A 14,712-nucleotide genomic window follows, 5' to 3' on the forward strand; every position below is an offset into this window, starting at 1 on the left:
GCCTTATGCCTGACAATTCTTTACATTCTGAACCTGAGTATTTCAAATTGCTGTGCTGTGAATGGATCTTACCTGGACCTCATTACACCAGCCCACACTAACTCTGGTGCCTCATGCCTTTGTTTAAAGGCATCATCAGGACACAAGAAAGAAAATACTTAGACCTACTCTGTTCCTTAGAAAACAGGGAACGTAAGTGCCTAGAGTGAGTTCCATCATTATCAGTGTTGATAATTCTCTCCAGTATTAGCATATCCTCTCCATATGACACTGCTGCTGGTAATTCTCCCCTTCCTGCACCATTTGGGGCTCCCACAGAACCAGACCTTTAAGCAGGTCTGATATTCCAGCCAGTGGAGGGCAGTGGTGATGCATATACATTAGCCATCTTATAACACCTGCCTGATAGGAAGTCTGCCCATTTCTCCTGGATCAAAAAAGAAGAGAGGAGGCTGGTGACGACACCAGTGTTAACCCTGATTTTTGTGATTAGTTGGAGGTAGGGTCAGAGAAGGTTTCACATGTACCATGGGGATGACAGAATTTAAAGGGACTAATTGTTGGGGGTTGGTTTGTTCTTTTCGGACTTTTTACAATTTTTGCCGGAAAGTTAAGTTGTAGAAAATGTCTTTTGGCCTCCTTAAAACTGGAGCATGAGGATGGAGATGTGGGAGACACAGACAATAACCTTTGAGTTTGTATAGGTGAGACTGGAAACTCTTTGGGGCAGGGGCTGTACCTTCTGTGTATGTACAGTGCCTAGTAAACTGAAGGCTTGGCTGGAAATAATTAATAATCTTTGTGGTCTGGGGAAGAGTGAGAGAGCTCCTCCCCACCCCCGACACACACACAGCAGAGTAAAGGGGAGAACTTCAGGTTGGTTTACGAAGTTATGAGAAAAGTCCAGGGGTTGGTCCCTGTAAAGCCCATAATCACAAGTTCCCCAGGGCTTAGCAGCGTCAGTGCTGAATTTAGGCTGGGAGCTTTTCTTAAAACTAAAAGCTTTCTCTGTATAAAAACAGGCTTGAAAATATTAATTGATTGCTGGGTTTGAAAATTTGTCTGATTTTCTTAACAATCATGGGGTATTCATAATTCTAGTCTTCACCTTTGAGGTCAGTGAAATTCTCAGGTCCCTCAGCTTTTAGAAGAACCTGATATCAATTCGTTGCTGTGGATGGCAGTATAACTCAAGCAGCTGCTGCTGCTGCTCCTGCAGATAGCCTGCAGCTGAGTTGACCTCTCCATTGAGCAGCCATTTTGACTTTTGGCCACAAGGAGAAGCATCTTAATAGCATGATGGACAAGGAATAAAGGACTCCTATGTTCTGATCCTGGCTGTGACACTGGCTCCCTTTGTGGCCTTTATCAACTCACTTCATCACTTAACTGCTGTGATTCATTCCCCTCTTGTAAAGAGAAAATAATAAGTAGGCCTTGCAGAGTTATGTGCTGATTGATAGCTTGTAAAGCACTATGTAAATGCTAAACTTGACCAGAAGCCATAAAATCCTTCAGCAAATGGGGGCCTAGTTATCCCTAGACTCCCTGGCTTATTTAAACACTTACCATCCTCAAATGTTTTCAAATTGCAGGAAACTATGCACAGATAACCAGCCAAGCAGCTAGACCCTCTTTTTCCTGCAGCAGGAGGCAGGTAGTGAACTGAATGTTTACACCAAACACACACATTGTGCATAATTTAACATAAAATGACTCTGTTAACTTTATGTATTCCTCACTGTGGGGATAGTTTTCAAATAAGGTTTAATCTGCCCTCATATCTATTCTGAATTTGGTCACCTACTTTTCTGTGTCGTCAATATCCTAAACACTAATCTCTGCAGGAAACTATATGGAATAGGCACAATGTACTTAGCAGTGAGCACCCTGACAGTGAGCACCCTGACTTACTCCATAATTACCCCATCCTAATTTATCTACCCCTACACTGAAAAATCCATGTACACTTCCAGGGGTCCAGTTTCAACATGATGTCATAGTTCAATCTCAGTTTAGGTGCTGAGAACTGAGCAAAGTGTGAAAATAGGCTTGTGATTCTCTTATGATTAGGGCTTACTATTGGATTAGTAAAAAGAATATGCTAACTTAATTCTTAATGTAAATCCACTGATTTAAAGGGAATTACACCAAGCATAAATTTGTCCCACTTTTTTAGTGTGAAATAAACCTTTATGTAGCTACCATAATAATTCAGAGTAAAACTTCTGAATCCTTTCACATTCTTTTCTATTTTTTATATTTTTGAACATCAGTTTTTACTCTTGATACAATTCTTAAGGGGAAGGATTTGATTTAAATATATACACAATCCTTAACTGTGATGTTTTACTTAACATATAATTGAATTGCTTTGCTTTTTCATAATAATTTAGAACCATTTTGACAGTTCTTCTGTTGATCTTTAGACTACAGATTTTGATGTATTTATTTAGTACTATGTGTGTAAATGGCACTAGTATTCAGGGTATGTGTGTGTATACGGTAGGATAGATAGTTGTATGGTATTGCCATCTAGTGTTCACTGGAAAATAGAGCACTCCCGGAGGCTGAAAAGTTTGCATCAACTCATGTGATTTCCGGTGACAGGCAGATCTCTGTGTAAAAGGAAAGCTGCCTTCAGCACAGTGAAGTTTTTCTTCATCGCGGCTAGGCTTTCAGGGCAACATAGATTAAACCAGGAAGTAAGTAGCAACTCCTATGAAATGAAACATATCTTTACATATTGTTCATAACAGCAATTTGATTTCCAGGAGAAAGTATATTGAAGTTTGTTCCAAACTTTGGAAAGTATAAGATTTTAGTTACTGATAATGACAGTGCGTTGTGAAAGTGAAAGTAAGAAATGCTTGTAGAGAAATAGCTAATGTTAATTGCCTTCCAGGAAGGTAATCATGCCAAAGAGCTTTACTTTTGTTTTAAGAACTTGTATATTTAATAAAAGAAAGTTTTAGCTTCAGATGAAAGGTGTTTCCTAGGCAAGTAGAAAGCAAACAACATGTGAGACTTCCTGTATGTTTTCTTACACACAAAATATTTTTTTCTTGATATTCTTTCACAGGGCTTACCAAAATGGACCCATTTTTGTCTCTCTTGCATTCATTTTCCATGAGTTTATCTGACCATGATCTCTCTTCCCTTAAATTTCTGTGCCTGGACAAAATTGGCAAAAGGAAGCTTGAGTCCGTCAAAACTGGTATTGATCTCTTCCTCATCCTCCTTGAACAGCGGGAGATTGCAAAAGAGAAGGTAGATTTTCTCCAGCTCATGATCAAAAGCATTAAAAGAGAAGATCTGATAATCCAGCTACAGGAGTTCATAGAAGGTGGACAAGGTGATGTTGTCAACCATCTAGATGAGACAGAAAAACGTAGGTGGACACATCTTCTTATTTTTATTTTGCAAACTAACACTGTGGGAACCACTGTTAAATGGGTTTTCTTAAAGTAAGGTATATGTGGAAATCTTTCAATCTAACCCCTAACACTGTTGCATAGGAATACTTTGGAGCAGAGATCTGCCTCACTCTTTTAAAAAAAAAAAAAAAAGGTGAATAATGTTTCAAATAGTTGGAAATAGTTTTGTGGTGAAATTTACCCCTCTTCAAAAGGCCAGTACATGAACTATGCATTATTTGAGTCTCACTTACTCTTAACAAGGACTTCCAAACTAGTACTATCTCTGGCTCTAGACTGCCACATGGAATTCCACACACTAGCTTCTGCACTGGCCACACGCAGGAGGGTGAGGGAGTACATGCTGCAACCAGCTTTTCAGAAAGGGTAGCATAGCTCCCCTGGCACTCATGGAGAAGTTTTGTCACTGTGTGACGCAAGGCTTCTGGAAACTCCATCAGGTCTGAGGTGTTTCTACACTGCCCTCAGCACATCCAGTGGCTTTACTGTGACAATGTGATCCTTAATATGTACCTATACAGTAAGAATTAATAGAGAAATGCACATTGTAAATGTCTCTTCGTAAATCATTCATTTGGCATAAACTGGAATTTTCCATTTTGTTTATTTTTCAGGTCAGCAGAATGTAGCTTTTGAAGTTATATGTGACAATGTTGGGAAGAACTGGAAAATGCTAGTTCGAAGATTAGGAATTTCTGATACAAAAATTGACAGAATTCTAACAGCCAGTCCTTATAACTTGCAAGAACAATTGATGCAGTCACTTCGAGAGTGGCAGAAATGGAAGGGAAAGGAAGCTAAGGTTGCTGACTTAATAAAAGCCCTTCGGGATTGCAAAATGAACTTGGTAGCAGACAAAGTAGAAAATGAACTTTTACAACGGGAGAACTAAAACTAAATGAAATCAATACAATATATACAAAATGCAATATTAAAACTGAGAGCTTAAATGAAAAGGGAGGGAATGCTGTCTAACTGTTAGAACAAGAGTCAGGATACTCCACCATTGATTTAGGAGCTTAAATTCACATTTATAGACATAGACCAAGATTTTCAGAAAACACTTATGATTTTGGGTCCTTAATTTTTGGGTTCTCAATCTGAGACCATTTAAAGGGTTTTGATATTTCAGAAAATGCTGATTGCCTGCCCTTTGAGAATCCTTATTTTTTTATCAAGTTAGGCACCCAAAATCATTAGTATCTTATGAAAATTCTGGCCTTAGCATCTGATTTGTAGATACTTAAATCTTGATGCCCACAGTCATATTTAGGCACTCAAGTGTGAAATTCTCTTTGCCTCCCACATCTGCCAAATAGGAATATTACTACGTACTTGTGGAACCTACCTCAAAGGAGTTTTGTGAAGCTTATTCATGTAATGCTTATAAAGAAGTTTGTGCTCCATGGATGAAATGCTTCTTCCTAAATATAAAATATTATTCTTAAATTCACAAAAATCAAGAAATTCAAAATTGCAATTCCTTCAGTACCCCTAACTCAGCCCACTATCCATATATGGTATTTTGGATGACTGCAGATGCTTTTAAAATTTGCTTTGAAATATGTATGCAGGGTGATTGGTGTGGGAAACTGACTTCTATGCATTTCCAAATATTTGAAATTTCCAAATTTTTGGCTAAATAATTTTGTTGGTAATAAAAAAACCCCAAACAGATACTAGCAATATGCTGCCCTTTCTGCCAGATCTTGAGAGGTAAGGAATATGTTCTGAGTGGTGCTTCAAGCGCTTCTTTTCCATGCAAGGGTGTTAAACACCATATAGAATTAGGCCTTAAGATTGCAGTGCAAGGAGCCCAGCAGTTCTGGTGGCCTTTCCTCAGCTCAAAAATGCCTGTTTTCAGAATAAACTGCCTGAGACAAAGGGTTTATATTAAGTGCCTTCCCTGCCATAAAGAATGGGATGCTACCCTGCCACTGTAAAATACATAGAAAGACCTTGCCCTGTAGTTGTTTAAAAGACCCTCCTTGTTCCTCCTGCAAAAGATTCGGCCCATTGTAACTGTACATCTGAGGATGCTGCTCATAGCCACCACCACAGCGACTCTGACAACCGACCCTGTTAGTAGAATCCAGAGCACTGACCCCATTTGGATCATCGGCACAATTTTCAATGGGGAAAGTAGAATTCAGTTGTCTGTGCTCTTAATAACATCAAATGTTAAGACAAAGAGATACAGAGTGAATAAAGAAAAGCTTTTCTTATGGAGAAATGAAGTTACTGAAGAAAATATAACCCTATCCCCTACAGTTTATCCACCCTGCTGTGCAGATGAGGATCAATTCTTTACTACATGGTGCTCTAACTGAAGGTGGCTCCAGGTCCAATACTGCTTTAATCAGCATTCTTCAGTTTTCCTTGACGTCAGCTCCTTCAAATTTGGCCCTTACACTAACCCAAGATTGTGAAAACTGCACCTACTTTAAAACCTGCTTTCATGCCTTCTCTATCACCTATGTCGAGTGCCAGCATCTTGCATGAGTTCCTCTGAAATCAATATTGATTTGACTTTGACTAGGACAGCAGGTAGCCTCAGAAACATAATGTAAAATTCATACCTAAACGGAGAGGCTTCACTTCTCTGCTAAACCTGTCTCATTTTGTTTTGGGTAGCTGATAGCATACTGCTCTTTGTCAGTTTCACTGCACTCAGCACTAGTATGAAATTGACAAGAAGCCTGAAATTCAATAGGAATGACAGCAGGTAGAAACAACACAAAACTGTCATGACTGTCTCCATATTTTCAATTCAGCTGATGACTGAGCTTCAGAAATTGGCAAGTTAACACATGATTACAATTACTAGAAAAGTTGAAGTAATGTGTACCTAGTACCGTCATACAACATTGTCATAAAGGCTTTTCTTTAGAAGCTGAACAGTGAAAGATTGGCACACAGATATTTATGATCCTAATAAGCCGGAGACCAGTGTTTGCAAGTGTCTACGTAGAAAGGAGTAAAGGGTGATGCTCTGGCTTCCACATGTCTGTCTTTGTGCATATATAGTTTCAAGTAATTGAACCGTAATAGAACAATAGCTTGCTTTGCCTGTATCTCATACAGACTTCAGAAGAGTTCTTAAGAACTAATGAATAAATAAACAAATTCTGAATTCAGTGCTGAATAAAATGCTAATCTGGAGCTGAATGACAAATTCAACAAATTTTAGTTTGTTAAAATAATCTATGGATTTTTTTTCATTATTCTTCCTGCTCTAAAGATAACACGATCTGTTTCAAAATTTTCTGCCTATCATTCTCTATATTCAGGGGGTTTTTTGGTAATGTTGGTTGGATGAGCTGTTACGTTTACAGAAAATGCAAATGTAATTTTGTAGTGAAATAGCAAAACCTCCTCTGCAACAACTGAAAGTTCAATGTCCCAAGCAATTTGTCCTCATTACTTTTTCCCCTTTATTCCCAATATTTAACATAACATATGGTATTTTGGATCACAGCAGATATACACATATATGATACAAAGATTACAAATATGGTACTTCTTGCATGTAATTAGAATATCTTCTTTTGAGAACTAACCGGAAAAGTTTTTACATGTGGCTGAGTCATATTTTTGAAGGAAGCAGCACCTGACCCATACTATGGTTAAAACCAAATTTGCTCAAGAATTGGAACATAATAATATAAAATTGGTTGACTCTGTGAAATAAGGAAGCAATGGGGATAGTGGGGGGAGCGGTAGGATGCACCAAAAGATCATGTTTGAATTTCTGCATGTAAGATTGAAATTGTAAGATTTTATATGCGCATTTCACAAATGGTATTTATTAAAACATCTTTCCTTTCATGAAAAAATGAATTTGATATCTGTGTTGATAGGGGAGAAAAAAGTAAAAATGTGCAGTTGTCAATTATATATTTTCCTGATTTGACATAACATGAGAAAAATATGGGAGCCTTCATTCAAAGTTTAATTTTTCTTGAGTTCTCAATATCAAAAAGTTGTGATTAAAAATCCAAAATTCAACTTCTTATAGCCACATAAACTGTGAAGGAAACTGTGTCTAGTGATTACTATGGGGAATTAGAAGACGTCTCTTCTGTTCCAAATTCTGCCACTAGCCTCCTCTAAGCTTGGGGAGGAAAAAAAATCACTTGGCCTCTAAATGCCTCCATTTCCCCAAATATAGAACAGGAGTAAAAAGAGTTCACCGTAGTTATCAGGAGCTCTGAGAACAAAGTATTGTCATTAATGCTTCCTCACCCACTCACAGATTATGAACAGCAAAAGTTTAAATGAAAGACATGCAAAGCTAATCTCTACTTTAAAGTCTGTGAATCCCTACATTATGTGGCTTATAAATGAAGGCATATTACAGCCTTTCTAACCATTTAATATATAGTTTAAAGGGAGAGCATGAAGTTATAGCCTTAAAATAATAAATAGCATGAAAACTCAAAAATGTTAGAAATATTTCCCCATTCTGTGTTTACTTTTTGTATTTCACTTTTTGTACAATAAAAATAAACTAGATTTTTTTTAATGTGCATTGCTAGGCAGTTTTGCTTCCTGGTTCTCATGCGCAATGATGCAATGATTAGATTACAAAAAATGTCAGTGAATGCTTAAAGCCAAACAAAAGTTTCCTTTCAATTATACTTGTTAAATTGAATTAAAACATTTATATTGAATACTAAACCTTGTTTTTAAAAAGTGGCAATACTAAAACCTACATTTCGGGCATTGGTTACTAGTGTTCATTTTCATAAAATCAAACAATATAACATGTAAGACTTAATAGTGTTTCTCTTGGAATTTCTTATAGTTACTACTGGGGCACAATTGCCACAGTATGAAGACGTGAATGTACCACATCATTCTGTAGTAGGCCAGTGTAATCTCAGAAAGGTTCTGCCTCCTCTGGAGAGCCTGAAACCAAATCCCTGCCAAAAGTGTTGCATGGGGAAGAGTTGTGATGTAAAAGAGTGCCCTAAAATTCTCTTTCTTTTTAAATCTGACCATGCAATGTTGAGTAAAGACTCAGGAGGCTTATTTGGCAGAAGAGAAGGCACAACACTTTAAAAAAAAAATATGCATGAACACAGCCTCAATTTGAGGCTTCTGGAAACATCTGGGCATGCTCAGAAATTAAACAGCCATTAGCATAGTCACTCCAGAACAAGTGTTACACCATACCATTTGAAAATATATATATATATTTATATAGCGCATGTATTACTGTGATATGAATACCTGTAATGCCCATTCTAGCAATTTCATACCTTATCCTTCCACCACCTTGTGAGGGCCAAATACTTCATGAGAATTACTAAAGCCTTACCTACTCAGACCCATGGTCTGCTAATGAGTTGTTTAAAAAAATATATCAAAATGACCTACCAGGGCAAAGGATGCTGGGCACCTCTCCCACCTCTGATCTCAGGCAGAGTACTTCTGGAGGGTTCTTTCATCAGGTCACTGGACAGGGGAGATAGTGGGGCTGTCATCTTCCCTGATACCCCTCCCCCCCCACACACACACACTTGCCTTTGTGTTTTGGGATATGAATCATATATAATGTGTTTAAATGTAAAAACAAATGCATGTACCATTACTTTTTCATAAATTAATTAAAGAACTTAAGTACTTATGCTATAGGGTCATCATTAAAATTCCTTGTATGTAAAGGGTTTAAGTGCAATGTTTGTTTTCCTTCCACATTCTCTATCCCTGGAGCACATTTTATCTCACATTTCACTGCCCTGAAATACCAGCATGCTAACTGCTGTATATAGTCCCCTCATTAACACAAGCAGCACATTGTGTGTTCACATGCTGAATCTTTCTGAGCTGTACCTTTCACCTCTGTCTTCTTAACTCATACTTTTCATGTCTTGAGTATTTTTAACTTCCATTTTTAAGTCTGGTTCATATTATTCTTTGAGGTTCTTGCCTTTTCCCTGCAGAGATCTTCTTTTACCCCCTGAAATATGTTGATAAATTTCCATCATTAGGAGAGATTTTCTGAACTGCTCTCTTTGGTTTATTACTTATTTCCTGTAACAGTGTTTTTACTGCAAATTTTAAAAGTACAATTATGAAATCACAGAAATGAATTCACTGCCTCTTCTGTGTGCCATAGGAAAGTTAGATTTTTTTTACTGAGGGAAGGTGCTGTTTCCTTCCATGATGTTGAACTACAACTAGTAAAACTATAAGAGCTTTAAAAATGTGTTGCTACATTCATAACCCCTTCATTGTTGGAGCAATTAGAGCTATATAAGGAGTCTGTATGTTGCAGTGGATTCTGGAAATAGTAGATTGAAATGAAAGAAAAGGAAAGGAAAGGAAATACATTATATTCTGCCAAGGTTATAGCCAATGAAGCTCAGATTTCTTTAACTTTATAAGGAAACACATACAGACATGCCTATAACATGAAGACACCCATATCCACTTGTATATAGGAACCTATACAAACGTGCAGCCACCCTTTAGGCTCTGAAGAAAGTATACTGAAGTAGGCATAAATTTCATCAGAAGAATTATTTCTTTCATACTGGATTTTACCCATTCATCACTAAAATAGCTACAGCTTCATAAAAAAATCACGGTGTGGAGGTTTCTTTTCTCAGTGCTCATTGTAATGCACAATTTTATTTTAATCTGTATGTTTAGTTAGTAATTTCTACATTTCCAGTGACATATGATGAATGACAGAGGCTGAAGTTGTTTAATTTTAGTGTATTTTCAAGCATACCACAGATTTTTTTACTTTAGCTGCAGAAACTCAATTAGCATTAATATCATGTCCATTTCCCCCATCTTTCTAACACAAGAACGGACATACTGGCTCACACCAAAGGTCTATCTAGCCCAGTATCCTGTCTTCTGACAGTGGCCAATGACAGGTGCCCCAGAGGGAATTAACAGAACAGATAATCATCAAGTGATCCATCTCCTGTCGCCCATTCCCAGCTTCTGGCAAAGAGAGGCTAGCAACACCATTCCTGCCCATCCTGGCTAATAGCCATTGATGGATCTATCCTCTATGAATTTATCTAGATCTTTTTTGAACCCTCTTATAGTCTTGGCCTTCACAACATCCTCTGGCAAGGAGTTCCACAGGTTGACTGTGCATTGTGTGGAAAAAATACTTCCTTTTGTTTGTTTTAAACATGCTGACTATTAATTTCATTTGGTGGCCCCTAGTTCTTGTGTTATGAGTAGGAGTAAATAACACTTCCTTATTTACTTTCTCCATATCAGTCATGATATTATAGACCTCAATTATATCCCCCCTTAGTCGTCTCTTTTCCAAGCTGAAAAGTCACAGTTTTATTAATCTCTCCTCATATGGAAGCCATTCCATACCCCTAATAATTTCTGTTGCCCTTTTCTGAACCTTTTCCAATTCCAATATATCTTTTTTGAGATGGGGCGACCACATCTGCATGCAGTATTCAAAATGTGTGCCTACCATGGATTTATATAGAGGCAATATGATATTTTCTGTCTTATTATTTATCCCTTTCTTAATGATTCCCAACATTCTGTTCACTTTTTTGATTGCCACTGCACATTGAATGTATGTTTTCAGAGAACTATCCACAATGACTCCAAGATCTCTTTCTTGTGTGGTAACAGCTAATTTAGACTCCATTTTATATGTATAGTTAAGATTATGTTTTCCAATGTGCTTTACTCTGCATTTATCAACATTGAATTTTATCTGTCATTTTGTTGCCCAGTCACCCAGTTTTGTGAGATCCTTTTGTAGCTCTGCGCAGTCCGCCTGGGACTTAACTATCTTGAATAGTTTTGTATCATTTGCAAATTTTGCCACCTCACTGTTTATCCCTTTTCCCAGATCATTTAGGAATACATTAAATAGGACTGGGCCCAGTATAGACCTCTGGGGGACACCACTATTTATCTCTCTCCATTGTGAAAACTGACCATTTATTCCTACCCTTTGTTTCCTATCTTTTAACCAATTACCAATCCATGAGAGAACCTTCCCTCTTACCCCATGACTGCATACTTTGCTTAAGAGCCTTTGTTGAGGGACGTTTTAAAGGCTTTCTGAAAATCTAAATACACTACATCCACTAGATACCCCTTGCTGACCCCCTCAAAAAATTCTAGTAGATTGGAGAGGCATGATTTCCCTTTACAAAAACCATGTTAACTATTCCCCAACAAATTATGTCCATCTATGTGTTCTTTAAAAAGTTTCAAGCAAGCCTGTTTTCATATTACTTTTGTGCTAAGAAATAACCACTGTAAGTGAAAATTTGGTAAAATTGTTTTGCATGCTTTTGTTGCTTTTTTAAACCCCTTTACTACTACTGAAGTCAATAGGACTAGTCATATGAGCAAAGTTTGCTGGCTCTGGTCTCAGTACCATAGGTACTTCATATGTTGAGCTACTTTTTCAAAAGGGCTGTATCCATTGCTCTAGAACTATGGGTGTAATTTTGCACACACATATTTTGACATACAGTTATATGTGACAAAGTTTTGTCTGTGCAAAAAGTGACTTCTTGTGACAGGATGCTATGAGCAGCACCCTGATCACTGACATTGCTGCAGCCTGGGTGACAATCATTGGGCTAACAAGGTAATTGCGGGGAGAATATAATGGGAGGAAACAAGGGCAGCTCAAGAGGAGCTCAGAGGGTGAGTGTGGGCTGGGGAGGGCTTTAGAAAAGCCTACCTTTGTTGTAAGCCTGTATTACTATGAAGAGGGAAATAAATACACACTTTGGTGTAAGATAAACAGCCCGGTGTGTGTTTGTGTTTGTGACTGTGAAACCATCTGAACTGGCTTGGCAGTGAGGTTCACAAGGTAGCAACAGAGGTGCCCTGTGACACTTGTATATGAAAAAAGCATTTGTACATACAAATTGATAGCTGATTTTGTATACAGATCAAACTGACTTATCTGCAGAAATTCAGTATGGACATCTAAAGTTGGATCAAAAAAGAGTGCGTGCAAACACTTGGTCAAAAAAAAATTGTCTCTACGTGTAGCCTCTTTAAGTGGTTTAGAAACTTTTCCTATGTTTGTTGTACATGGTTCTGCTCCAAAGCTATAATCATTTGTCTTGTAGAATAATCACTCTCTGCTATTATTCAGGATCTAATAAATTCTATTTGTTAAAGTAGGCACATGTCTCCACTTTTAAAAAACAACTTCTCTTACCCCATCTATTAAACTAGACACAGCACTAACTATATCTAAACAATAAAATCAACCCCCCAATCACCCTTTTTATCTTCTTTTCTGAACAGTAGACTCATGGGCAAATGCTTTCTGTGGCATTATAGCATATATTGCTCAATTATAGCAATTTATAGAAACACTGGGCATTACGAGTGCTCAGTACCTTTTAGGAGTGGACCATACACACTAGATGCTAGATCCTGGTCCCTTTACCCCGCTCCAGTGGCACAAAGTGAGCAGAACCAGTGTGGGGGAATTGTTAGCAGTCATACTCTGTTAGCTTAGCTGGCTCCTTAATTACCACTGCATGGCAGCCACCTATGAAGGCGTACCTTGGGGGGGGCTGGAGTGTACTGATTTCTGCCCATTCCAACTAGCAGAGCATTCTGTGAGAGCTGTTACAAGTTGGCAGAGTTTATAGCTGCCTTCAGGCTACTCTACACTGGCCAAAAAACAAAAAAAATCAAAAACAGTCCTAGGATCAGGTAACTACAGCTGGGTCCTGACAGCCCTTCCTCATTGCTGTATCCAGCGGAGACTGGGCACAGCAGAGGGGTTGGGGCCTAGGAAATAAGAAAATTATTTCCAAGTCTTCTAAAAATGTTCCTAAAATATTTGAGGGTGCACCAGTTTTTGCAGTCACATTCACTCATGAAAACTGGGAATTGTGTGTGAAGCTGCATGTTTGTGCATGCAATTACTAATTTATATGCACACAGATTAAAACTAATTAGAGCAAAAACTATGTAGTGTACAGTCTACCTACATTTGCAATGTTGTTGTACATCACTTAGCCAATATTTATTTTGTATAATTCAGCAATGTTTTCAAGTAAAAACATCACTTTTAACACTAGAAAGCAAAATAGATTATATTTCCACTCAATATATACATCTTTTTTAGAGAAAAATGTAAAAATACCTCTAATCTCATTCTCCTGATAAACCAAAAATAGACAAGCAGTTACATTTACTGAGAAGCTTTGAAAACTTCCTGTGCCCTGGGATTTATTTCAGTGCTCATAATAGGCTTAAATCTAAAACACAGTTTTGGTGTAAAGTAGGGCTATCAAGCGATTAAAAAAATTAATTGCGTTTAATCATACTGTTAAACAACAATAGTATACCATTTTTTATTTAAATATTTTTTGGACATTTTCAAATATATTGATTTCAATTACAACACCAAATACAAAGAGTACAGTGCTCACTTTATATTTATTTTTGATTACAAATATTTGCACTGTAAATAGCAAAAGAAATAGTATTTTTCAATTCACCTAATACAAGTACTGTAGTGCAATCTCTTTATCATGAAAGTTGAACTTATAAATGTAGAATTATGTACCAAAAAACCTGTTTTATTTTTGAATGCAATGTAAAATTTTAGAGCCTGCAAGTCCACTCAGTCCTACTTCTTGTTCAGCCAATCACTGAGACAAATAAGTTTGTTTACACTTGCAGGAGATAATGCTACCTGCTTCTTGTTTACAATGTCACCTAAAAGTGAGAACAGGTGTTCTCGTGGCACTGTTATAGCCAGCATCCAAGATATTTACGTGCCAGATTTGCTAAAGATTCATATGTCCCTTCATTGTTCAACCACCTTTCCAGGGGACACATGTCCATGCTGATGATGGGTTCTGCTCAATAACAATCAAAAGCAGCTTTCTTTTTTGGTGGTTTGGGTTCTGTAGTTTCTGCCTCAGAGTTTTGTTCTTTTAAGACTTCTGAGAGCGTGCTCCACACCTCATGCCTCTCAGATTTTGGAAGGCACTTCAGATTCTTAAACCTTGGGTCGAGTGCTGTAGCTATCTTTAGAAATCTCACATTGGTACCTTCTTTGCATTTTGTCAAATCTGCTGTGAAAGTGTTCTTAAAATGAACAATATATGCTGGGTCATCATCTGAGATGACTATAAAATGAAATATATGGCAGAATACGGGTATAACAGAGCAGGGGACATACAATTCTCCCCTAAGGAGTTCAATCACAAATTTAATTAACACATTTTTTTTAACGAGCATCAGCAGCATGAAGCATGTCCTCTGGAATGATGGCTGA

At 37.5% G+C, this 14,712-nt stretch overlaps 1 protein-coding gene across 2 annotated transcripts; it reads left to right on the forward strand.

The window, feature by feature from the left end:
* Positions 1-407: 407 nt before the first annotated feature.
* Positions 408-7,966, forward strand: FADD (Fas associated via death domain). Of its 2 annotated transcripts, none has more exons than XM_043549068.1 (3): positions 408-499; positions 3,083-3,391; positions 4,052-7,966. In XM_043549068.1, exons 2-3 carry the CDS (start codon positions 3,094-3,096, stop codon positions 4,327-4,329), a joined length of 576 nt encoding a protein of 191 aa, XP_043405003.1. In that variant the 5' UTR covers positions 408-499; positions 3,083-3,093; the 3' UTR covers positions 4,330-7,966. The 2 variants fall into 2 exon arrangements, with proteins under 2 accessions (XP_043405003.1, XP_007068010.1); XM_007067948.4 differs by lacking the exon at positions 408-499 and adding an exon at positions 2,570-2,705.
* Positions 7,967-14,712: the final 6,746 nt, after the last annotated feature.

This window comes from Chelonia mydas, chromosome 6 (assembly GCF_015237465.2).
Source record: "Chelonia mydas isolate rCheMyd1 chromosome 6, rCheMyd1.pri.v2, whole genome shotgun sequence".
Taxonomy (NCBI): Eukaryota; Metazoa; Chordata; order Testudines; family Cheloniidae; genus Chelonia; species Chelonia mydas.

Coding starts and splice junctions, on each gene's coding strand:
- FADD (XM_043549068.1), top strand. CDS start 3,094: ATGGACCCATTTTTGTCTCTCTTGCATTCATTTTCCATGAGTTTATCT. Junction 3,392..4,051: donor TCTAGATGAGACAGAAAAAC/GTAGGTGGACAC, acceptor TTTATTTTTCAG/GTCAGCAGAATGTAGCTTTT.